The sequence below is a fragment of the Mus caroli genome, unplaced genomic scaffold (genome assembly GCF_978045245.1).
Source record: "Mus caroli unplaced genomic scaffold, Mus_caroli_1 scaffold_15, whole genome shotgun sequence".
Taxonomy (NCBI): Eukaryota; Metazoa; Chordata; class Mammalia; order Rodentia; family Muridae; genus Mus; species Mus caroli.
Window position 1 is genome coordinate 83,253,536 of NW_028227270.1, and position 25,367 is coordinate 83,278,902.

General features: G+C 47.9%; 1 protein-coding gene across 10 annotated transcripts in view; it reads right to left on the reverse strand.

Annotated features, from left to right (window-relative positions):
- Window positions 1-1,550: 1,550 nt before the first annotated feature.
- Window positions 1,551-25,367, reverse strand: part of Rreb1 (ras responsive element binding protein 1) — a 177,320-nt gene continuing 153,503 nt past the window's right edge. For 7 of the 10 annotated variants that reach the window (XM_029468436.2, XM_029468435.2, XM_021179960.2 and 4 more), the window contains 4 exons: window positions 21,419-24,347; window positions 12,056-12,217; window positions 5,915-6,721; window positions 1,551-4,920 (listed from right to left, as the gene is read on the reverse strand). In XM_029468436.2, the coding sequence (XP_029324296.1) occupies window positions 4,448-4,920; window positions 5,915-6,721; window positions 12,056-12,217; window positions 21,419-24,347 (4,371 nt within the window). In that variant the 3' untranslated portion in view covers window positions 1,551-4,447. The remainder of the gene's footprint in view (window positions 4,921-5,914; window positions 6,722-12,055; window positions 12,218-21,418; window positions 24,348-25,367) is intronic. The other 3 variants (XM_021179963.2, XM_085831171.1, XM_021179964.2) reach the window with 3 other exon arrangements.

Genomic DNA, 25,367 nt, shown 5'->3' on the forward strand with positions numbered 1-25,367 from the left:
CCCGAACATTTTCTTTATTATTGATTGATGTGAGATAGTCCAGGCCACTGTGGGTGGTGCCATCCCTGGGCATTTGGTTCTGGGTACATAAGAAAGCAGGATGAGCAAGCCAGCAAAGAGCATTCCTTTATGGTTTACACTTCCTGCCCTGACTTTCCTCAGTGATGGGCCGTGACTAAGAGCTAAGATGAAATAAACCCTCTGCTCATGCAGAGGGTTGCTTTGGCTCATGGTGTTTGTCCCAGCAATAGAAAGCAGGCTACAAAGCCAGCTGTAGTCCAATGTCATCCAGACACAGTCATGATTACAGGTGCTTTAAACGGCACGTCACTCAGTGACTGACAGCTCCCTTCCACCAGCTGGAAAGGCTGGGGGCTGTGTTTATGAGTTACTTGGTTGTGTGGCCATCACCAGAATCTTAACCACTAAGCCATCTGTCTAGCTCTGTGGGACATTCTAAGATCCTCACTGATACTTCATCCAAGGGAGTTGTGGGGGCCAAGAGAGGAGCCTAAGGAGTCTTAGGGACCCCCTACCTCTTGCCATGCTGTGACCTGGCACTGAGAATAGGTTGGCCAATGACTTTGTAGCATTACCATAATTAACTTCCCACAAGTTTCTTCTGGGGTCACCTTCTGAGGGCTACTCCCTAGTGAGAAGGGTACAAGGCTCCTCACAATGACAGATGGCTCGAAAGGGTCCTGTGACCCCCCCAGGTTGAAACCCACTGCTCTCCACCAGGCCAACTAAATCTGTTCCACCTTCCCTGGGGAAGGCAGGCCCAGCATCCTCCTTTGGAGTCACTAGTGCACAGGACCAGCGTTACCAGTTAAGCTGCAGCTAAACAAGAGGCAAGAGCAGCTGTCTGTGCTGCTGCCCCTTCAGTCTGTCCCTCTAGCCTCATGAAATTCACCACAGCTTCTTATGTCCCCTGTCCACACTCCCAAGACTGAACATCTAACTGCAACCAATTGCCTTTTTTATTATTTATCAAAGTTTTTCTGATTTTTAAAAAATCATTCGTTTGGTGTATGCAAGTGTTCTTTTGTCTGAGAGTCCTTTCTCTTTCTACCTCCTAAGTCAGTCCTAAGGATTGCTCGGGCCCTCAGGTTTGATGGTAAGTGCCTTTACCCACTGAGCCTTCAATGCCAGCCTCCTGTCTTATTTCTTGAACTCTCAGTGAACCTGTGATAAGCAATCTGGCTGGACTAGCCATCCAGGAGTTCCAGGGGTCTGCTTGCCTTTGCCTGCTGCCCCCTCCTTCCAGTCCCCCTCCCCCTCCCCCCAGGCCCCCTATCCCCAGTCACCCATGCTGCTACACAATCAGTGTGGGTTCTCGGAACCTGAATTTGGGTCCTCACGCTGTTGGGGCAGGCACTTTGCAGACTGGGCCACATCTCCAACCCCAACTGTCTTTCAAAGATGCTGCCTGGGTGCCCAGGCTTCTAAGGCCATTACTGATTTTGGGTCAGCCCTTGATCCTAAGACCTGCCTTGAGTGGACTACAGGCTTGGAGATGGGCTTGGAGGAACTCACAGGTTGGTCACGTGCCGTTTTTAAAATATAACATTTATTGCTTAGATGGTTTGATACAGAACAGCTTTCTTTTCATTCTGAATTTGGAAGTTCTATACAACTGAGTACAAAGAGAAACAAAAAGTACCAAAACCAAACCTGTGATTCTGTTCATGTGGCATAGACCAGTTTTGTACATACATGTAGCAGCAGTTTTTAAGTTCCCTTTAGAAAAATATGAATTCTACAGTTATTATTGTTTTCTGTTTAATGCATGGGCTGAAATCATTAGGATCAACTTTTTTTTCTTGAAGAAAGAGAAGAGAGGAAAGAGACGAACGCAGGATGATCTGTCTGAAATCAGTATCCGATTCACGGAGCTTCCACAGAGCTGCTTGCATAACACCCCGTGGGGCCTCTCTGGTTTGTTTCACAGCCAGATATTTTATGTAGTGATTGAATATCAGCATTGTGTCCATTAAAGAGAAAACAAAAACAAAACAACAAAAAAGAGAAAATTTGCACCTCAATTTTTTTCAGAAGATCCATATATATATATACATATATAATATATATATATTTGTAAAAGCCCTGAGGAGAAGAGAATCAAACAAAATGTATAGAAACAAATTAGCTGGACATGCAAACTAACACTATGATTCACCCAGCGTTTAAACAAAATCACAAACTTCACAGTTTAATATTGGGGGAGGAAGGCGGGGAGGACAACAGACAAATATTTCATCTCTCAATCTCACTAATAAAATGTGGCAAGACCTTATTAACTATGAAGGAACAGATGAGACTAAATAAAGCTTTAAATCAATAGTGATTATTGCCAGTTGCAGCCCTGGCGGCGGCCGCTGCTGGGAGCAAACCCTGCTCCATCTTACCGCAGCAGCGTAGAGTTCAGTCATGGCTTCTCCCCACAGTATCATGAGTTTAGTGTGGAGAGTTGCAAAGAAAACCAAAACACAAGAAACCCCAAATAATAACAATGAAAACAATAACAATCGTAATAATAATAATAATAATAATAAAAACACCTAAGGGATGTAGGAGCTGGGTTTAACTTAGAAGATCGTGGGATCAATGGTTCTGATCTCTCTCTACAGTAAATAAAATCTCAACTTTAAATGTGGGGTCCACACATCCCTAATACAGTTAAAAATCATATATACCTCAATGTTTTTTTCATACATATATCACTTTTCATTATTTCTAAAATATCTATCTTCCATTGAAGTCAGGGTGGTTGGATTTTAGCCACTAGATAGATACTGGTGGACAAAGGGGTACGCACGTCTCGGGTTGCACATCTTAGCGGAGGAGCATTAGAGCCACAGGATAAGGGAGGGAGTGGAGCAGTGGAAGGCCTCTCCTGGGGAAGTCTTGAGGCCCTGCAGGCAAGGGACAAACAGGGCTCTAGTAGCAGTGTGGCTCAGGCATCCTCGGGTCTCGGCTAAAGGACAGGGTGCTGAACCGAGCTCAGCTACAGTAGGAACAGTTTCTTTTTGCTGATGAGCGAGGTCTACTGTTTGTACAGAACACCCAGGAACTAAAGGAACCCTGTCTCTGTGCACCAGGGGCTTGGGCCAGTTAGGGATTTAAAAGCACTCCTCTCTCCAAGCAGCAACCCCACACTGCAGAAAGGTGAAGACAACTCTCGCATCTAGACCTTGCTCATGCGCTTCAGTTCATCACTGGCAGTAGTATCTCAATGCTTCTCAAATGACGGTAGTAGCACGGCTGGGGGAAGGCGCTGACCCAGCTTAGCAGGAAGACTGGGGTGCCTTGCAAACTGACTCTGAGGTGCCCCAGGTATGGCCTGGTGTCTCGGATGCCTGCTCCCCACCACTTGTGCATCCTTGCTCTCCCCTCTGAGCCACTCCTTGGCCACGCTTGGAGGACCACTCCTGGCCCCTGCTGGATTCTACAGTCATGGAAGAAAGGTTTGTCTGAGTACAGTAGAAGAGCCATCGCTGGCGTGCCACCAGAAGCTTCAGGCACACAGTAAGCGGGGACCAGGGAGCAGTACAGGTCACCCAGGACAAATATTGTCCATTTGTTTCTGCTGAATGCAGAGCCCAGCGAACTGAAGAAGAAAATAAAAATAAAAATAATATTAATATTAATAACATATACCGAATGGGAAGAAGGGAAAGTGGCTATATGACCTCCAGCCGTGTCCTCCGTAGGTTAGGGTGCCGGGGAGGCCACTTTTCTCTGTAAATTAAGAATGGGAACACTAGCCATTTCTAACACGGAGAGGGTGGAAACACTCGAGAGGTTGAAGCTAGACTCTTTCCTGGCTTTGGCTCACACCACACAGGAACCCTGCATCAACCACATCCACTCATGACAGAGGCCGGGCCGCGGCTCCTCCCCGACGTGAACCAGAGAATACAGGCCTAGCTTAGAAATCAGCCTCACACCCTCTTCCCTCGGGTCATGTACATGAAATTCACATCATTTTCTTCCAGTTATTGGCTACAGGATCCAAGGGGAAGGTTTTCTGCTTCCAGCTCACAGAACAAAAACAGTACGATCACAGATTCACAAAAACAAGCTCAAACACACAAATACAAAACGTAATGTTAATGCTTACATGAAAAGGTCCTCCGAAAAATTCATTAAAATATGTTTTGTTAAAATGTCATTTTTTTTTTTTTTTGGAGGGGGGACACCCACAACGACATGGGAGGACCCATAAGTAGTTAAGGCACTGAAGCCGGCTGTACTGGGGCCGGGTGCATGTGTACTGGGTAAGGCTATGGCACGAGCTGGTTGGCCACAGGCTTGCTTGTCTCTCTCTTGCCCTCTTTTTCCTCTCTCTCCAGACAACTGAAGGAAGCTGAGAAAACCTTGTAAAATCTACATTCGGGATGCTCTGCTAGCTTTGTCTCTGAGCTGATGGAGACAGGGCGGGCTGTCACTCCATGCCCAGGAGCTGCGAGGCCCCGTCGGTGGCTGCCAGGATTGGGGCAGGCCTCTTGCTGCACAGCTCCAGCAAGTCTTGCACGATGGCTGCCGGGCTCTGGGGGTCTGTTTCACCTGGAGACACCTGCTCTTTGGGGGCACTGGGCTCAGCTGCCTGCTCAGCTGCGGCTCTCTCCTCTGGGCTACATTCCTTCCCAGAAGTGGACAAGCTCTCTTTCCGGCTCCTGGTGACAGCCACGTGGTTGCTGGTGCTGGGAGCTGACTCGGCCTCATTCTCGGAGGCAGGGTTGTTAGCACTGTGGGTGGACTCGTCCTCACTGTCCTCCTCAGCCCGCTCATCCTTGTCGCTGTCTTTCCCATGGTGCTTGCTGTGCCTGGTTTTCTGGTGGATCCTCTGGTGTCGAACCAGGCTGTGCTTTAAGGTGAAGGTTCGCTCACAGGTCTGACACTTGTATGGCCTTTCTCCTGAACAATGAAAGAATGAAAAGGAGACGTCCATTAACATGAAGGCCACTGGTTCCCACCTCCCGCTCTCTATATGAATGCAGCATCCAGAACTAAATACACAGGGACAGGACTTTTTCTTATTTGTCCAAACTGGCAAGGCTGGGGGGCGGGGGGGGGTGTTCACATTCTTCTTCCTGTACCTCTCAGCCTAGCTTTTCTACAAACTGATCTTAAGAGAAGCCCAGAAGCAAAGCGTCATTAGGAGAAATGATTCCCCTGGGCTCTGCAAGGCCACGGACAGCCACCTAAAGCAAGGTACAAGGAGGATGCATTTGGATGTTCCCGACAGCTTACGGACCAAGTCTCTAACAGCTGACAATGTCTCTGGCCAGAACAAGGTGCCAGCACACTACACCTCAGTGGCTGTGGCACGGTCACTGTGCACGGGAGGGAGGCCATGACTGTGAGATGTGGTCAAGGGGTGGAGGTGCTCTCATTGGAGGGATGGCCGAGGAAGGGTGTCTCTCTACCTTTTGGCTTCATGGTTCTATCCAGGTCCCCCACCCCTGCCCCCCACTAAAATAACAGACCCTTCTTTGGGGCCTTCCCTATATGTGCAGGCCAGTACCTGCCTTCCCTGGCATATCTCTGTCTTTCTCAGGATTTGGCTGAGTCTTACACCGGATGGACATCCACCTACTCTTCCTGTTCTAGAAGCCTGTGCACAGGGTGGCTACCCTCCCTATCTACAAAGGACAAAACTGGGGCTGAGTGGCTGAAGAAAAATGTTTTCCAAAGTACTACTACAGAGGGACCGCTGCCCTGTAGAAGGCTTGTGGCATTCCAGGGCCATGGAGACACACCTCCTTAGGATTCACAGCCTTCCCAGGTCAGAGGATAACCCTGCAACCTAGCTGGTTCTTTCAGTGGCCCCTGGACCTGACTTCCAGGGAGACTCCCAATGGCCACTGCAGGCCACCTCTTCTGGCAGGCTGGCTCTGGTCTCTCATACCTGTGTGTGACCTCATGTGCCGGGTGAGGTCCTGCAGGGACCAGAACCGCTTGTTGCATACACTGCAAACCTTCTTCCTCTTGTCTGCCTTACTGGCCATGCTTTTGGGGGAGTCTGTCTTTGGTCTTTTGTCACCGTCACCCCTCTTCTCAGCCGTACCTTCCCCATCAGTGGGACCCTCTGTTTCTTCATTCTGTTTCGCCACTGAGGCCTCCCTGGTTCCTGGTGTTGGATCGATTGCTGGGGATTCGGCTGGTTTCTCTTCAGGCTCAGGGGAAGGCAAGGGCCCCTCAACCACTCTGCCAACGCCCTCATTCTCCAGCGAAGGTGCCGCTGCCTCCTCCTCCTTCGGCTCCTGGCAGCTGTGTGCCTTCTTGTGGCGACTCAGGGTGCCCAGGAACTTGAAGTTCTTTCCACAGGTATCGCAGGCATGCTTTGGCTCCTGCTGGGCTGGGCCTTGGCTGTCCACAGAGCCTGCCTCACTCTCTGCCAGCTTGAAGTCCATCAGCTTGGTGGCGAAGTCAAGATCCAGGCTCTGGTTGCTGGCTGTGTCTTCCTCTGGGGCATCTGCAGTCCCAGTGCTCTCTTCCACACGACACTCTTCCTCTGGCTCTGGGTTCTCCTCTGTCTCCTTTTCTTCCTCCTTCTCAGAGGGTGCTGCTGCTGCTTTGGCCTCTTTGATGGCAAGATCCTGTGGAGCCGGACTGATCTCACTGGCTCCCTCTGCTGGCGGCTGCTCTTTAGCCTGTGCTGTGAGATCCAGCACCTCACCTGGGGTGGTCAACGTGTCTGTGTCTGACTGGCTGTCTGTGTAAGCAAGCAGACAGGAGAGGGGTTCAGATGAGGTGACACTGGGCAAGCCCTTCTCAAGGGCTCTACTGGAACTTGGCCAGACCCACCCTTGAATCCTGGATACTAAATCTAATGAGGAGTTTTTGAATCTGGAGTTATAAAGGCCAAACCAGCCTTCACACTCCCAAGGAAGGCAGATGGGCTCTCGTGCCTCAGAACTCCTGACTTCCACCATCACGCCCACGCACGCTCAGCTGTCCCCACCCCCAGGAAGGTGTGAGTGACTCAGGCAGTGCAGACAGAGAGGGCGTGCATTCCAGAGACTCGCAGCACACACTAGGGAGGTTGAGGAAGCCAAGTTGTAAGGGTTATCTTTCCAGTGCAAAGAGCTTTTTACAAACATGCAGCATACACAAGACCCCCCCCCATTCTTCCAAATGTGGTCCTCAAAGAGTTTCACAGAAAATGAGCCCACATGCGGATTCTGTGTGAATGGTCCACAGGCACATCTCCAGGTAGAGGCCAGAAACCAAACATGCTCCTGCACCTGTAAGCAACACATGGGGATGACTTTGAACACAAACCTGGTCAGGGGCACGTGGGGAGGGATGGTGAGTGGCTCCGAGGGGCTGTGGGTGAGCATGGGGACTGGGATCTATAGGGTGAGTGAGTCTCTTGAAGACAGTGATTTCTTGACCTCACTTGTCTACCCCCCCCCCCCAATAGCAAAACAGACATGGGAAGTCCACCAGTTTTCAGTGACCTTAAAAAGAAGGAACCATGGCCAACATCGATGACACCAAGGCTAGGCACATTGGTGCACACTTGCGATCTCAGACCTTCAGAAACTAAAGTAGGTAAGAGTTTGATTTGAGGCCAGGCTGGGCTCCATAGTAAGTTCAAGGCTAGCCCAGGTTATGAGACAGGAAGGGAGGAAGGAAGGAAGGAAGGAAGGAAGGAAGGAAGGAAGGAAGGAAGGAAGGAAGGAAGGAAAAGGAAGGGAGGAAGGAGAAGAAGAGGAATAGAAGGAGAACAAGCCCACATGGGAAAAACCCCACAAACAGTATCGGGAACATTACCCTTTCTTTAATAGGGTTGAACAAAGACTTAATGATTTTAACAATAAAATGGAAGCTGGCTGAGGACTTAATGTCCGGATTTCTACTAAGGGTGCTCAGTGCTTCCTGTGAGCTCCACAGAGGAGAGTCACAGCTTCAAGGCAAACACAGGTGTGCCCTAGGAGCGCCACATCTCTCACCACTGCCCGAGGCAGCCGAAATTCATGCAGCTAATCGGAGACTTTTCCGGGCTGTGGTAGAATAAGCCAGAAGGCCACTCACATGCCTGTCATTCCTCCTTAGTGTCACGTGCTCGTTCTGTCATGTGCCATCAAGGCAGGTCTCAGATGGGGAGAGGAGCCACCTCAGATGTGACACTTAGACCTCACACCTGCTTAGGGCTTCCTTGCAATCAAGTGGGGACATTACCCCCGCCATCACCTCCCTGGTTTCACTCTCAGCACCTGACACGCAGAGGCCAAGGTGTGGTTATCTCAGGAGAATTCAGAATTAAATGAAGACGATTTGTAACAGGAAGCAGGAGCCTGAGAGGTGCTCATCAGCGTTTATGCTCAGAGGAAAACATCTCTGTTCCTTTTCTGGAATCACAGTGAGTGTCTACGGGATGGATTTTGATTTAGACTCTACAACTGACACACAGGATGCTCAGATTGCTTACTTTGTGAGCAATTCTGTGTGTGCATGGATGTGTCTTGTGTGCATGTGTGTTTGGAAATCAGAGGTCAGTATCTATCTACCTTGGGTCTTCCTCAATTACTTTCTATTTATTTATTTACTTATTTATTGAGACAGAGTCTCTCAACTAATCTGAAACTTGCTGATTGGACAGAATGGATGGCCAGCAAGCTCCAGTCCTCTTTCACCTTGTTCCCACAGTGGTGGGATTTTCGGCGTGAGCCAACACATGTCTGTCTGTCTTCCTTCCTTCCTTCCTTCCTTTCTTTTTTTTAACGGGTGTTAGGTTAGGGATTGAACTCAGGTCCTCAAGCTTGTGTGGCAAATATTTTTCAGAATAAGCCAGTCCAGTTTAAAAATAAGGTTACTTTGTAGTTAATTTTACTTTTTTCCTACTTCTTACCCTGGCTGTTCCTATTATTGGATTTTCAGCAAAAACACCTTTCTGCTTTTGAAAATGGAGCTTGCTATGTTTCTAGACTAGTCTCTCTAAGTTGTGTTTCTTCCATTTTAGCCCTGGACTAACCCAGCACATAGGCTGTTTGAACTGGAGAGAATGTATTTAAAATGATAGACTTACGAAAAATAAAAATGAATTCTGAAACCAAAGCCAAGTGCATGCCCCCAGTCTGAACTGTCCCATTCACAATTCCGTTCTGAGGGTGGGTGGATAAGGTCTTTCTATGTACAACAGAAACAAAGGTAGCTTGGTTGCACTCCAGACTTCCACTAGAGGGGAGTGTTTTAGCAGTATAGCCTGTGACCTGTTTTATGATTCTTGGGAACAATAGACTTAACCTCCTCTCTTACAAGAGAGTGACTAGTCAACTTGAAAGGGCAGGTCCTATTATGGCTTGTCCTTAAAAAAAAAAAAAAAACCCCACATATTTTGTTGGTCATCTCCACAGTTAAGGATCTCTTGCTTCCTACAAATGAAATGTAGTTTAAGATCACTGGCTGCCTGGTCAGAGTTCAATTCCCAGCAACCACACAATGGCTCACAATCATTTGTAATGGCATCTGATGCTCTCTTCTGTCACGCAGGTGCACATGCAGACAGAGCACTCACACATATAAAATACATTAAAAAATTCATGTTTATATTGTAAAAGGTCCGGTCCAGGTGCCTACCAATGGAATGGCTCCTCCATGCATCCCCTGAATAAGAACCAAGAACATTCAAGAGCAGAGTAGGCCACATCTGCCAAGCAGAGGGAAGAGTTTCAGGGCAAAACTGAATACTTAATACAACCCTAGAAGGGAAAACTGTCCCCGCCTTAGTATTTTTAGCATTGGGTACAGGAGGAAATCTGGGGTACATTTTCATGGAAGACCTCATGTGGTTGGAAAAGTGACACTGACATTATAAACCATGTTTAGGGATTTAAAAGGAATTCAATCTTTGCATATAAACCGAACCTTGAAAGCTTCAGTAACTTCTGGTCATTTCCTGTCTCTTTAAACCACAGTCTGTTTGGGATGGAGGAGGTAGCTCAGTTGGTAGAGTGCTCCTACCCAAGCTGATGGACTTGCAGTTGGGGTGATATTCTCTTGTGAGTACTCCAGAGGTAAGAGCAGGAGGTTCACAAGTTCAAGGTCATCCTGAGTTTAACCACAGTCCTAGGCTATCCGGTCTCCAAGGTTAAAACCAGAAAACCAAACCAAACCAAACCAAAAAACCTGTTCCTCTGCCCCCAGCTAGTATCACACTGCCCTGGGTTGTAAATTTCTCAAACCCCTCCCTCCCTCAACTCCTAGGTCTCTTGTTCTGTTTTTTCTCCCACCTCAGCCTGTCTTTTCTCTCTCACCATGGGCTGTATCTACAATTAAACCAAACACTTCTCTCTTTGATAGTTCTTTTCTAAGAGGCTTTGTGCCTTTAAGAAAATCTATATAACTTCTGGGGCAGGGCCTTGGAAAAAGAAAACCTGTAATTGTAAACTTAAAAAATAAATACGCCCACAGGCTAACACTTGTGCCAAAGCTAAGCTCAAACCATAAATTCTGACCGAGCTCTGGCGTCAGCAGAGTTCCTGTGAACAGCCTCCAGGATGAGCAGGATGCAGTGCCTGAGACTCTTCTGAGGACATGGGTTCCCACCCCAAAGCACCCCCCTTCCCCTGTCAGCTGCCTTCCCTTTTGAACTGGTTTGGGGAGAATCACAGGACCTTTCTGTAAAGCAGGCTGTAAGAAAATGTTCCAGTCTAATGGGTACTGTGGCAGTGATGGTTAAACATTATCAGGATGGTCTGTGGCAAAGACAGCTGCTGCAGTGCCTTGGGCTTCCAGCCGCTTGGGAAGCGGATCAGGCTTAGCTCACAGGGACTCAACCATAGCAGGCTACCTGTCCTCACTCCCAGATCCTAGAGAATTGTGTGGAAATAGAAGTTGTGTGTGTGTGTGTGTGTGTGGCTAGCAAACCAGCTGTGGCATTCTTGCCCTAACAAGAGGGTCTAACCTGGGCAGAAGAACCCAGCAAGCCCAAGGCATTCCATTGCTCTCACTGGTCTGAATAAGCAGTGTGGTGGGAAGGGTAAAGGTGTCTTACCCACTGGGGTCAGCTCTCCCAGACAGCCAGTCCAATGTGATGTGTCAACACTGAGATCAGGACACAGGGGGTCAGGGGTTGGAATCAATGACTGTCACTCTATCCACACTGACTCCTAGGGTCAGGGTGCCCCTCTCCAAACTACACAGCACTCCATCCCACCAAAGTTTGAGGAGAAGTCACGAGACACAACTGCAACCCTAGATGAACACATTGGAGGCTGGCTTGGATCCCAGAAATGGGCAAATGCTAACTTTCAACACCCACGGAGCCTGAAGCCTGTGTGTGCAATGCCCTCCCTACTACCTTGGCTGGACCAAGTGGCCTGAGGCAGCTTACTTTTTGTACAGTGTGTTTTGGCGGTAGGGGTAGCAAACTCTAGCAGTTGGACCATGGAGTGTATTAAATAGAGGACTTGAGTAAATACAGAAGGTGATGGGGGCAGGGGGCAGAAAGGAACGGAGCAGTGTTAATTACTCTGTAAGGGCTGAGGGAGGAAGCACACATCAGCACAGGAGCATAATACCCGGACCCAGGTCAAGCAGTCATGATTAAGAAGGACATGCACAGTGCTTTTTCAAACAAGGACAGATTTATACAGGGAGGAGTTATTGAGAAGAAAAGCCCTGCCTTGCCCCGCCTCGACCCGCCTCCCAACTAAAAGCTTGGAGGGTCACAGTTCTTGCAGTACTGAGTCCACTGGGCAAGTGCTGCTCACGAAAGCTGCAGAATCTGGGTCCCCCAAACTTCAGAGCTTCGTGTTTCCTTCAGGGGTTTATGTCAGGAGCCGAAAGCGCACAACATCCGGCTCATCCCACCTTCCAGGATCAGAGCAATGGCAATTTTAGGAAGGAAGGTGCTGGATCGCCCCTGGCAGCTCCAAAGTCCCCTGGGGGCACTGACACTGTTTCCCCAGCTCACACAGTCTCGGCAGGCGCTAGGCCCCGAGCTGCAGCTGCTCAGTGCTCCGCCCCAGCTCACACAGCCTTAACCGAGTTCTGGGGAGCACCCTCCTCTCTCTGATTCTCCATCACCTAGAGGTTCTACCTGTGCTATCATGGGATCCAACATCACCCTCTTTTGGGGGAATAAGCCCGTTTCTTCTCAGGGAGCAGGTGGTAACTCCGTGTTTGCGCAACTGGTGCCGCTCACAGTTAGATTTGGTAGAAAAGAAGGCATCGCATTTTTGACAAGGGAAGGGTTTCTGACCTGAAGCAGGAAAAAAAAATACGCATTTATCTGGCTTTCTACTGCAATGAAAAAGAAAAGTTGCTTTTGATTTACTCTTCTGGGATTGCTGGCATTTGTTCAACCCTCCACCCTTTCCTTTTAAGAAAATAAGAGAAACATACTTAACAAAAAGAAACAGAAACTGAGAGACAATGACTAAAATAATCATTTTCCCTTAGTCTTCATGTAATGGAAGGAGTTGTCATCAAGAGACTAAAAATAAGTTAACAATGAAACCAAGATACATGTGTTTGAAGCAAGACAATAAAAACGGTTAACACCACAACATTTCTAAGGCACAGCAAGCAATACCTAAATGAACCAGAGAAAAAGCACTACTGGATAGCCTGGCAGGCAGTACTGAGAAGGTGAGGAGATGGACCCGGGCGTGTGTGTAGGGGTGAGGGGGTGGGGGGCGGGGGGGGGGAGCAGGCTCAAGTCTCCCAAGGGGAGGCAACCTTCAAGGCCCATATTGAGAAGTCAGAGTGAGCCTCCCTCCAGCGTGGCAAGCAACAGGATTCATGGTTCCCAGGTTTTCACGTTCTTCCTTTGTATGGGCTAAGGGAGTGACCAACACAGGCAAGTGTGCATCAGGCTATGTACTCTGCTCCACAGAGGCACGAGCAAGGCCAGCCCAAACCCTAGGCCAGCACTACAAACACGGAGATGATGCGATGCGTTGGCAGGAGAAGCCCTCTTTCCGTCCCAGGGGAGGTTTCTGCTTTGGCCTGGTTATATCCTTCATTTATTTGATTCTGTTTGCATTGTAAACATTGTGTTTCAAAATGCATTGGACGCTCCCCTGTGGCTAGTCCTGGGTTTGTGTGGATTAATGGTGGAGGGGAAAGGGCAAAGACTCAGGGAGAGAGCATACACGAGAAAGTAGGAGAGGAGGATGGGGAAAGACAGAGGTAAAGAAGAAAGAAGGGAAAAGAGAAAGGAGGGAGGAGGGAAAGAGAAGGAAAAGAAAAAAGGGGAAGGAGAGAGAGAAGGGATGGAGGAAGACAGGAAGGGGAAAGGGCAGCATCCTGAGCTGTAGGAGATGTTGGACTGTTCAGTGTCCCTGGTTTGCCCTCCACCCCCCCACTCCTGCCCCAGTTGCCAGAATCCAGGTCCCAGTTTCTGACTCTATTGGGGACTAAAAACACCTTCAAGTTGCTGCCCTGTGCTGCTATCTTGGAACCTTGAACCTACAGGTAACCTTCAATAACTAACAGGAAGAGTCACGTGGCACAGCTCCCAGGAAACACAAACCAGGGACCATCCTTTTAGATTAATGCTTAAGAGACAGACAAAGCTTGAACTAGTGCAGTGTGCAGGACCCTGCACAGGCTCCTGGGCCTTGCTGCTAGGATAAGCCAGAAAGAAGGGTTTCTTGTTTTCCAAGGGAAAGAAGGCCCAGAGTGCCTATGACGATGCAACCTGCACTGTTATCAGGAATAATCCAAGGAAATCATTTATTCCCTCCTGAGAGCACACATCCTTTAAGATGACACCCTAAAACCTTTGGAGTTGTCTGACGGTGCAGATGGGCCAGGGATGTGTACAGCTCAAAGACACAGCTCATCTCTGATGAGGCTCTGAGCTTGAAACTACAAACTACTGTTCTTTAAAATTGGGATTATTTGCTTTTGGGATAGATTTATATCAGATTTTGCCCAAATCACGTGGGGAATTTTGCCTGCGGTTCTGAACTGGGATAGTGAAAATTATTCACTGACTTCAAGTAGAGAGGGCAGTGAACAGGTATTAATAAAATAAATGTCTGTGGCTCCAGGCAGAGAGCGGAACAGATAGATGGTATAATGAGATGGCTGCTCTAGGCAGAGGGCCAAACAGAAAAATGGTATATCTTGGTGATACTAAAATTTTGTTTTCTTTGAGATTTACAGGTGGTGAACCAACATGGTGGGCAAGAATCCACTAGAAATGTAAGATTATTAGCCTGAGAGTTAAGAGTTTTATTTTATTTCTTTTCGTTTTTTCAGTGATTAACTTCGGTAGTGCTGAGATGAGTAGCTTGGACTCAGCACAGGAATTGAAACAAAGAAACTGCTGGCGGGCTCGGAGGTCCGCTGCTGTGGGGAATGCAGGCTGCTCTGAGTGAGAGAGCTGTAGAATGGAAGTTGCCTATTTCTTGGAGCAGAGATTGAATTATGAATTTATTAAATTGGGATTACTTGCTTTTAGGATAGATTTATATACAGATTTTTGTCTGAATCACATGGAGAATTTTGCCTGTGGTTCTCAATGAGTATAGGGAAAATCAGTCAGTGACATCAAGTAGAAAGGGCAGTGAAGAGGTATTAATAAATGTCTGTGGCTCCAGGCAGAGAGCCGAACAGATAGATGGCATAATGAGATGGCTGCTCTAGGCAGAGTGCTGAACCATAAGATGGTATAAGATTGCTTTACTTGTCTTACAGGATACTCATATTCTGTCTAACGTGGGCTCCAGGGGAATATTGGTTGGGTTTTATATCCTCTTGGTAACATAGGAAAGTCTTAAGTATAAACACATACAGTATTTTAGTTTACTTCATTTGTTTTGGATTGTTTTAATTTGAACTAGGGTAGGGAATATTAGTCACTGAATCCAGAGTAGAGAGCACAGTGATAATCATTGCCTGCCTTGAACAAGTATTAATTATCTATTTCTGTGGCTCCAGGTAGAGAGTTCAGCCAGCCATTATACGGGTATTAATAAAATATGTCTGTGGCTCTGGGGCATACAGAAAGATGGTATAGACTGCTTAACCAGCCACAGAAAGCTCATATTCTGCTAACGTGGGCTCCACATGAATCTTGAGTATCTTTTCCTGCTTGAAAAGACAGGAAAGGCCTAGTATCGGTACATACAGTGTCTGAGCTTATTTCATTTGTTTTATATTGTTTTAATTTTCAAAATGGGCGTGATGTTGAGTTTTGTGGTTACTCCTCTGGGAGAAAGGTCAAGATGAAGGTTTTTTCTGGTCTCAAGAATATGCTGATTTGGGAAAAAGGTTTTAGAAAAGGTGATTAAGGTATTTATACCTTCCAGAGTTATATGGATCAGATTTGACAGAGGGACATGCCCCCCCCCCCAGAACTAGATTCCAGAGAATTGAACAAAAATGTTATCTTGATGATACTAACATTCTGCTTTGAAATTTATACATTACAGAATATACAGCCTTGGTGAATCTCTTTGTCAGACATGCTGAACTGATCTGCTTGAACTCCTGCTGTCTTGGACTTTCAGCCAGATCCAGTCAGGACACAGGCATCAGAGACTAAATCAATCTTTGGTGTGGCCTTTTAAAGGCCAACCAACTCCCCCATCTCCCCACCTCCACCCACAATGCTTCAAAATATCTCAATGCCCATATTCAGCCTGAATAAGTTACAAAGAGTCGTCGCCTCAGTTCCCTGGGCTTTGGGGCTGGAGGGGGTTATTATAGGTTGTCTTTCTAGGGAATGTAGAAATGGTCATAATTGGAATAGGGAGGAAATAGCTAGAATTGATTGTATAGGCATAATCTCATTTGGTAGAAATCATTTTAATTGTTACTAAGTTGAAGTCATAACTTATTTTGACACAGAATTTATTTTGATGCAACATCAAGGTTTTCATCTCCTCTATTGATGGTTATAGAATACTCATATTCTGTCTAACATGGACTCCATGGAAATATTGGGTTTTATATTCTCTTGGCAACATAGAAAAGGCCTAAGTATAAGTTTAATATAAGTTTTTTAGTTTACTTCAATTGTTTTGGATTGGTTTAATTTGAACTAGGATAGAATATTAGTCACTGACTCTAGAGTAGAAAGTGCAGTGATAATCACTGCCTGTTTAATCATCTTCTATAACTTATTATAAACTGATCTGAGACGATTAAGCCTGTGAGTTAAGGGCCAAATAGCAAAGTCATGGCTCTGAGTTTACTGTTAGGGTGTTTTCAAAGATTTAAATTAGAAATAGTAGTTAAGGGAGAACAGTCCAGATTACTTTATATAGATAGCTGGTTTTCAAAAACGTCAGAAATCCACAGAATGTGACATTCAATGTTATTTATTCATGTGTTATTGAGACTAGTCTGCTAGCTTTCCCTGTCTTGGATTCAAAGAAGAAACTGGAGCATCTTCGAGTTGTTCCAGTTGTGGCCAGATAGACACTAGGCAAGAATTGTCTCATTTCATCTACATACACTGTCAAAGAAAGGACACAATTACAGGTTTGGGATGGCTTGGTTGTGCAGAGACAGAGTAGGCTAGTCCTTAATGTCCTTTTTTTCTAAGGTTTGTTAGATGATCCTGGCCAGAAGGCTGAAGACCAATGCTTCAATGTTTTGAAGTAAGGGATTGTCCAAGTGATCAGTGGTCTCTATATATTGGCTCAGTTTTGGAAGCGGTGTTAGGCTTCCTATATACTTCCAGTTAATATCAGTCAGTCTTGGGTTTCTGATGGTGTTGCAGATTCATAGCCAACCCAGGCTAGTTACTTTGAGAGGATGGTTTTCAGATGGCTTACAATCTAAAGCCAGGACATGAGTCAGGTGTAGAATGATTAAAAAAAAAAGACTTATCATTCAGATTTATTATTATTTTTATTTATATGAGTATACTGTCGCTGTCTTCAGACGACCAGAAGAAGGCATCAGATCCCATTACAGATGGTTGTGAGCCACCATGTGGTTGCTGGGAATTGAACTCAGGACCTCTGGAAGTGCAGTCAGTGCTCTTAACTGCTGAGCCACCTCTCCAGTCTTTTAACTTAGGATAGATGATGGACTGGGTGTTAGGTCTAACCTTATACCTTATAAATTACAAAATGGCCATATTTGTACTCTATACTGTGAGAAAGGTTCTGTTTTTTATTAGAACAGAAAGGGGGAAATGTTATGAACGGCTCTGTGCTGCTTGCTCTCCTCTCTCCAACCTGGGAGCCCTGTCTACTCGTCTAGTGATTGGCTCCTTTATTCATTAGCCGATTGGTTCACAGGAATCCACTTGAGTATGTGACTCATTCCTCATTCCAGACAGCCTCTTCCAGGAAAGCAAGCAGCCCAGAGCCACCCACAACACACTACAGCATTGAAAAAAGCAGCAGCAGCAACAACTACCACTCATGAAACCAACCAACCAACCAACGACCCCAACCCCAGCAATGAGCAATGGAGTAGAAAGGCATACAAGAGATATATAAGGATGGGGCGACCAAACAGACAGGAATATTTGCATCAATCCAAGCATACTTAGAGACCTTGGAAAGGCCACATAAAAACCCCACTATGTGTATAGATAAGGGACCTTTGCACACTACTGGAGGACCTACCAAATGCTTGAAGCACAGAAAACACCCTCAATTTTGTTTTTTAAGATTTATTTATTTCAGACACACCAGAAGAGGGCATCAGATCCCCATTACAGACGGTTGTGAGCCACCTGTAATGTGGTTGCTGGGAACTGAACTCAGGGCCTCTGGAAGAGCAGTCAGTACTCTCAACCTCTGAGCCATCTCTCCAGCCCCAACACCCTCATTTTTTTTTTTTTTTTAAATCTTGAAGTGACCGGGTATAAAACATTTCCCCATGTATTTTTCAGGTGGCTCTTTTGCTTTTCATTAATAACAACAGAATATCTTAAATTTTTGGCAGCTTCTTCAGGTCTGGTGAGATAGGGAGGAAGAGAATGGAGAAGCGAGGAGCTGGCTGGAGCTATGGAGAGTGCTGAAGCACTGCTTCAAGTACCAGCACCAAAAGGGTTAAAATAAAAGACTTACGGCCAGAGGCTACAATACTGGGACTCCTTTAATTAATTATTTTTATTGGTGCCTCTGTGTGCATGAATACATGTACACCATGTGTGGGAGGCGAGAGAGGGTGTGGAATCTCTTCGAGATGGAGTTACAAGCATTTGTAAGATGTACAACTTACACATGGATGTGGGCAACTGAACTTTGTATTTAATCCAGCCATCTTCCCAACTCCACTAGGCTGGGATTCCAGATTTTAAGAAAATGGTCGGGTTTTTTGTTTTTGCATGAAATAATTTACTTTTTAATTTTCACATGCTTTTGCTTTTTATGTGGATTGGACAGCCAGGCTGTATTCCATGATGAGCAGCCACATTAGTGCCATTGTAAAAGACAGATGCATCAGCAGGACCTCAAACTGACAAGTAACACAATCACTTAAAGCTTATACAAGGCAAAAAATTACTTTTAGAATAGTAATATGCCTTTTGCCTTGCAGGGATGTAAAAATGGTGAGCCTGTTTAGCATATGTCTGAAAGTCAGTAGTGCACTTTACCAATCTGACCAATCTGGTAGACTGTGTGTGCGTGTGTATATGTGTGTGTAAGAGCAGTTGTAACCATACTTTTGTATCCAGGGCCTTATGTCCCCCACCCCAATGTGAACATTAAAGCCACCAGTCAGCCAAGTTCATTCATGCAGAGCAGTCAGAAAAGGAAGAGAGGCATTATCTGAAGGGCACTGGGAACAAAGCCAGGCAGAAGGAACAAGAGTTTGCTGAGGACAACGGGACCTTGTTTGTCAAGTCCTCAATGGACGAGCTGCAAATGTTCTCTGAAGAGAATCAAGGTTAGAACTGGCCTGGGACGCACATGGAGTTTTTGTGCTGACAAGACTGTAGGAGCTAAGCATCTTTGGACTTCCCACATACTTTACCCTCGGGGCCCAGACTTTCTTGGTACTTTTCTTCTTTTGCAGTCAAAGCTACCACTTAATAAAGTACTTGGGCTGGAGAGATGGCTCAGTGGTAAAGAACACTATCTGCTGCTCTTGAAGATCTGACTTTGGTTCTCAGCACCGACATCTGGTAGCTCACAAGCACCTGTAACCCTGGCTCCAGCGGATCCAACTCTCTCTTCTAGCCGGGGCAGTTACCTGCACACGTATGTGCAGACACAAACACCCATACAAGCACATCGGTTAAACCTTAGTAAAAGGCAGCTAGGTACAAGTGGCTCAAGTTGCTTTCTATACTGTGAGGACATCTCCCAAATTTATACCTCAGTGCTTGTTATCCATTAGCAGTGGGCAGAAGGTGAGATGGAAGAGCCCAGGAGCTGGCAAAGGAGCTCCAAGCACCCATGAGGAAGAGAGGGAGCTAGGGAATCCCAGATGCCACAGCTGGAGGGGTTCTCAGAGATTGCACCATCCTGACCTGTCACTGTGAACAAGGAACCAGAGCAAAGGGAAGGAGGAAAAGGTGAGGACAGATACTGCTGAAAGGGACTGGTTGTGTTTGCTGGCACTTTGTCCTCCTGTGGCCTAAAGACACAGGACGAGATGCTGTGAGGGGAACTGGCAGAGACAGTGCATTGTTGTCTCACGAGGTACAACATGTCCAGAGGGAGCGCAGTGAGCCACAGGTTGGAGAGCTGGAGGAGGGAGGAAATCGAGTGTGTAGAAACTGCCCAAGAGGACATGAAAGACGACAGCTTCCTCCTCAGAGTACATTCTTGGAACCTAATTAAGCAGGGTAAAGAGCTAAGGCCATGTTTGTGCTGGCAGCCAGCAGGTAGACCCCTAGTTGGACATTCAGCAGCTGACCTCTTTGCTCCGTGGTAGGGAGTGGGTAGAATGGAGAAATGGGTTGAGACCAAGTACAGATGCTGGGATAATTCTACAAAGTAGTTGAGAGGGTGGAAAGAGCCCATTTCTCATGATGGAGGCAGTTTGCTTAACTACAGTTGAAATTGGGTTTTGCTCAATGCTGTTGGCTTCTCTCTCTCTCTCTCTGTGTGTGTCTTTGTGTGTGCGCGCACGTGTAAGCATGCTCGTGCCATGGCTTGCATGTAGAAGTAAAAGAACAACTTGTAGGAGTTGGTTCTTTTTTCTACCCTGTGGGCCCTGGGGACTGAGCAGGTTCAGATGCTCCTAAGCCAGCAGTGATCAAACCCCAGGGAAACAGAGGGGACACGTCTCTGGTATCTGCAGATGCCATCGCAAATGGAAAAGAAATGGACCCTTTGGCTCCCAGGAAGCCTGTCAGTTTGCTGAGAGATGGCCTATCCACACAAATCTTCAGTGGGCGGGGGTGGGTGGAAGTCACAGCATCCACACCGGCTAACATCCCTTCCCGGAGTGTTTCCAGCAGGCACAGAGTCCAGCTCTCACACACTCTGCACTATCACTTCACAGTACTACCTTGAGTGTCTACAGTCTGCAAGCAAAATGAAAAGAATCTGCAGTAAAATTTGAACATCATTCTGATCAACAAGTAATGTTTTCGTCTGTCCGAAATACTACAAAAATACTTGTTGGTCTGAAAAATCAAATCTTGCTGGTGATCCATATTTTAAACTGTAAACTCCAAAAGGGTAAGGACTTCACTGAATGTACAACGATCGCCCAATTGATCGATGATCAAATCCTGTGATACTATTCAGAAAATTATAATGATACCTTTCTAGATGGCTATTGAAATATTAGAAGCACTAGGCATAAAGTAATTTAATAGATAGTCTCTGTTCTACACTTCAACTTCTAGAAACTGACATCTGAAAACTATTTCCAGGATGTTGTTTTGGTAATCTAGCTTTGTTAATTAAAACATTCAAATGATACGCAGAATGTTTTCCTCAACAGTTGACAATTTTAGGATAAATAGAACTTTTCAAAAATCACTACTATCAATCATCTACAGTAAGTATTCCAAATAGGAAAAAAGTTAAAATAAGTAAGGGACGCTGGAGCCACCTCAGTGAAGGGGGAAAATATCCAATCCCACTTTTCTGTATTACACGTATGGTAGCTAAAGAACTCCATAGAATGTTCAAAAAAAAAAAAAAAAAAGGCGGCACTGAAGATTATCATGTCAAAGCACCAAGCTCATTACATCACTGTTACCTTAATGCAGAGTCCCACTTCTCCGGAACGGGCCTCCATACTTAGAAACTCTTGGAACTTGTCAGGCAAAGGTTATGGGGAGGGAAGTGAGGGAGCCTATGACCACTGTCACCTGTGTCTGATACATTTATTTGCAGATAAGCCTTGGTGGCTCAGACCACAGGCACAGATTATATGGAAAGTAACAGCCTGTGACTTCTGAGACAAAGAAGAATGGAGCATTAGAAAAAGGCCCCAAACTTTAGGCCCACTCCTATCCCTACCCGTTACTCTTTCCTTTCAAGACTCACCGCCTGGTGAGCCGTGAGGGCCTTCTTACCAGTGTGTGTAAGCATGTGCCGCTGCAGGGAGCTGGCCCAAGGGAAGACCCGGGGACAGTGGGGACAGTTGATCTTTTGCAGGCAGTTGGCATAGGAGTTCCGCTTTGCTCTCAGCAGCCTGTCTTCTGTGGGGCTACCTTGCTCCTCATCAGCCGGCCCATGCTGGTCTGCAGGGGCTCCAGCCACCTCTTCTTGAGTGTCATCCTCTGCAGTCTGCAGAAACGGACTGAACTTGTTGGTATCTGTGGTGGCCAGCATCTTCTCGATGCTAGCAAACTCCCCACTGGAGTCCAGGTCCACAGCACTGCTGTTGGGGAGGGGCCGGTTTCTCAGTCCCCTTTTCCTGCCCCTCTTCCTCGAGGAGGAAGACACCGGCCCTTGTTCAGTAGGCAAGGCTTCCTCAGGGCTGCTGGCTGCAGGGGGTGGCTCACTGGATTCTTTAGAGCTTGTGGTGTCAGTGGGGGTGGCGGCAGCTTTGGGGATGGAGCTTCCTGGGCTGTCTGTGGCCACAGTGTTACTGCTGGTGATCGATGGCCCAGGGTCAGCTACCTTTGTTTTTAGCAGAGTAGGGGCCGAGGACACAGAAGAAATGATCTGGGCGATGGAGGCCAGTGGCGGCAGCTCCTCTGTCATCGAGGGCTTTGGCAAGAGGAGGGGAGGCTTTGGCCGTAAGGGCCGAAGCAAGGCTGGGTTGTTCAAGAGCGCAGCAGAGTTGCCCAAGAGGGGAGTATTGCTGACGAGCGCGGGGGAGTAGATGGGGACAGCCAGCTGCACGGAGCCCTGGAGGGGCTGAGTGTGGGGCTCCAGCTTGGCAGCTGTGGTGACGGCCACCACCGTGCCTGTGGGGGTTTCCAGGCTCCCCTTGGGCTCCACAGTCACTGACAAGGTAGGGCAGGGTGGTGGGCGGGGTGAGAGCGGCTCGGCTTGCCCAGCTTCTGGTTCCGGCTTCTTGGCGTCACTGGGAACAACTGTGTCCTTGTCTCCTTTCTTGACGCTCTTGGGGATGGACAGGTCAATGGGCTCCATGGAGCAGTCATAGAGGGCAGAAGAGGAGGAAGACGTCAGCAAGGAGGACACATTTTCCTGCTTCACTTGGACCAGGGCCAGGCCTTTCTGCGAAAAGTCAAGGGGTTCGTTGAAGTCCACGGCAAAGCTGCTGGCTGGCTCCAGCTTGACAGAGATGTGGGAAGGCAGGGGCTGGGTGGAGCTCGAGTGAAGAAAGCCATTTTGGGGCTCCAGGAAAGTGGCGAGGGGCTTGCACTCCGCGAAAGCGACACAGCTGCCCTCTTCTCCTCTGGAAGAGGCGTCCGTGGGCGTGTCCGCGGGGCCGAGGCCACTGTTGGTGGCAAGCACGTAGCTCTCGATGTCCTTCTCCGGCACGTGCAGGTGCTGCTTGAGGATGTGATGGATGCAGTTGCGCTTGGCCACGAAGGGAGCGTTGCATTCCTTGCACTCGAAGGGTTTGCGGCCTTTGTGGCAGCCGCCCAGGCCCCGGCTGCAGTGTGTGCGCATGTGGATGCGCAGAGCTCGGTAGTGCTTCAGATCCTCCCCGCACAGTCTGCACACGGTCTCTGGGGCGCAGAAGGCGTCCACCAGCTCTGCGGTGGGGCTGCTCACGTACTCTATGTTCTTCTCAATGTCCTTCCTGGTGGCCTTGAGGTGCTTCTTGCGCAGGTGCCGCTCACAGTTGGCTTTGACCGTGAATGGGTAGTGGCAGATCTTGCAGATGTAAGGCCGTTCCCCGCTGTGTGTGCGGATGTGACGGATCAGGGCGGCTTTGTCTGCAGCAATATAATCACAGATGTTGCATTGGTAGGGTGAGATGCCCAGGTGGGAGCGAACGTGGGCTCGCAGGACTCCAGAGAAAGCAAACACCTGGTTGCAAAAGCGGCAGGGGTAGAGCACCTTGCGCATGGCGGGGGTCTTCTTGCCACTGGGGCCTGTCATGATGGCCTTGAGGTCACCTTCTGTCATCTCCTGCTTGATCTTCGCCTCCATGGTGAGGGGCAGCAGGGCCTCAATGAGACTCTCTTGTTCCAGCTGGGTCTTCATCTCGGGCTGGCCGGGCAACTCCACTCCGGGCTGCTGCAGGAAGAGCTGTGTGGTGGTGCTTGGCTGGATCCCAGACTTGGACTGTAGCAGATGAACATTGGACACTGCCTCGACCGACCCCTTGAGGAACTTCAGGGACTGTGGAGGAAGGCTGGGGCTGATACAACCCGGAGATGCCTGCTGTGCATTGATGAGAGGTGGGGGCGTGGAGGCGGCTACCACTGTCCGGGGTGTGACCAAGGGCTTTGGCTTCAAAGGAGGCATGTGCTTGAAAATCGCCTGCAGCGGGGTGGCAGGGGCCTTGGAAAGTGGCGGAAGACTGACCTGTGGAGGAGCAGAAGCTGCCATCTTTAGAATCTGTTGGATATCTGCCAGCTCAATGGCCGACTCCCCTGAAATAGGCTTAACCACAATGCTACTGTCTGGCTGGATGATGAAGCCCTTCTGGAAGGGCTGCAGGGACAGATGCTTCATACTGTCCTTGGTAGCTGGGAGGACTGTCAGAGAACCACCTAAAGAAGCAGATTCAAGAGGAGACATACTCAGCACGGTGGGGCAGCCAGGCTCCTGAGGTAGCTGGTACTTAAGTGTCTGGAGCTGTATTGCTTGGTTGTCGTCCGGCAGGGGCTCCTCTGCCAGGGCAGGCTTGACGTCTTTGGTGTGCTGCAGGCCCAGCAAGGCCAGGAAGGCCTTCTGTTCCAAGGACTCGGCAGCCAGGGTCTTGGTCTGGAGCTTTTCCCGTCCCTGATCGGCAGGGATGTGGGTCTGCCTGTGCAGGATGAGTGATGACAGCATGGGGAACGCCTTGTCGCAGGTGTCACACACAAACCGGTGCTGCTCGCTGATGCACCGCCGTAGGTTTGTCTCACACCAGGCCTAAGTGGAACCCACAAGCAAAAGCAAGGGAAGAAAGGTGAGGATTGAAACACGACCGTGAAGGAGATGTGAGAGGTGCCTGCTGTTAGCAGAGTCAGCTTTTGGAGTGCAGATCTGAGACTGAATTAGGGAAAAGAGAGGGAGAGCAGCCAGGGCCTACAGCAGGCCAAGGACAGCCATGGATGCACTCCCAACACAAAATTGTAAACTGGCTTAAACTATTAAGAGATACTTTTCTCCTGTCACTCAACTTCACAGTTCACAAGTGTGAACTCTGTAGCTAGCTGTGTCAAAAGGTTGGGCACCTGAAAGAAACCTGCTTGTTTGCTCAAGGACGCCCTCTAGGATATACACAAGCAGAGTGAAATAACATCATGATGGAATTTGAATTAAGCCTTTGGAAATGGGGGGGAGTGCTGACACTGGGGGAAACAGCACAAGCCAGCACCCAGCAGACTGAGGCAGGAGGATTGCCAGCTCAAGCAGTACCAAACAAGCAAAGAGGACAAACTAGGGTGCCTTCTTCACAAAATGGCTGCTTCCATGACTGGGGGAGGAGGGAATCAATCACCTGGGACAGCTGTGCATGTACATATGTGTCAAGTCCACTGCACTTGAGACTTATTTATGTCAAGAACTTGTACGTGGATACTTCCTATCTCAAATTTACACGTGGGAATACTAAAAAGTGTTCTGGTAGTTTTTGCATAGGCAGGGAACTAATCAGCGCGTTTGTTGTTCAGATTCGTAAAGATCCAAGGAGCTGCAGACACAGGTCAGTAGTTAGGAGAGCCTCAGTGTGGTTCCCAGCACCCATATCTGACAACAACCACTTTACAACTAACTTCAGCTCTAAGGATCCAATGCCCTTTTCTGGCTTTCACAATCCTCTCTCTCTCTCTCTCTCTCTCTCTCTCTCTCTCTCTCTCTCTCTCTCTCTCTCACACACACACACACACACACACACACACACATTTGGATCTGAAAAAAAATCCAAACCATTTTTAACAGAAACTGTTA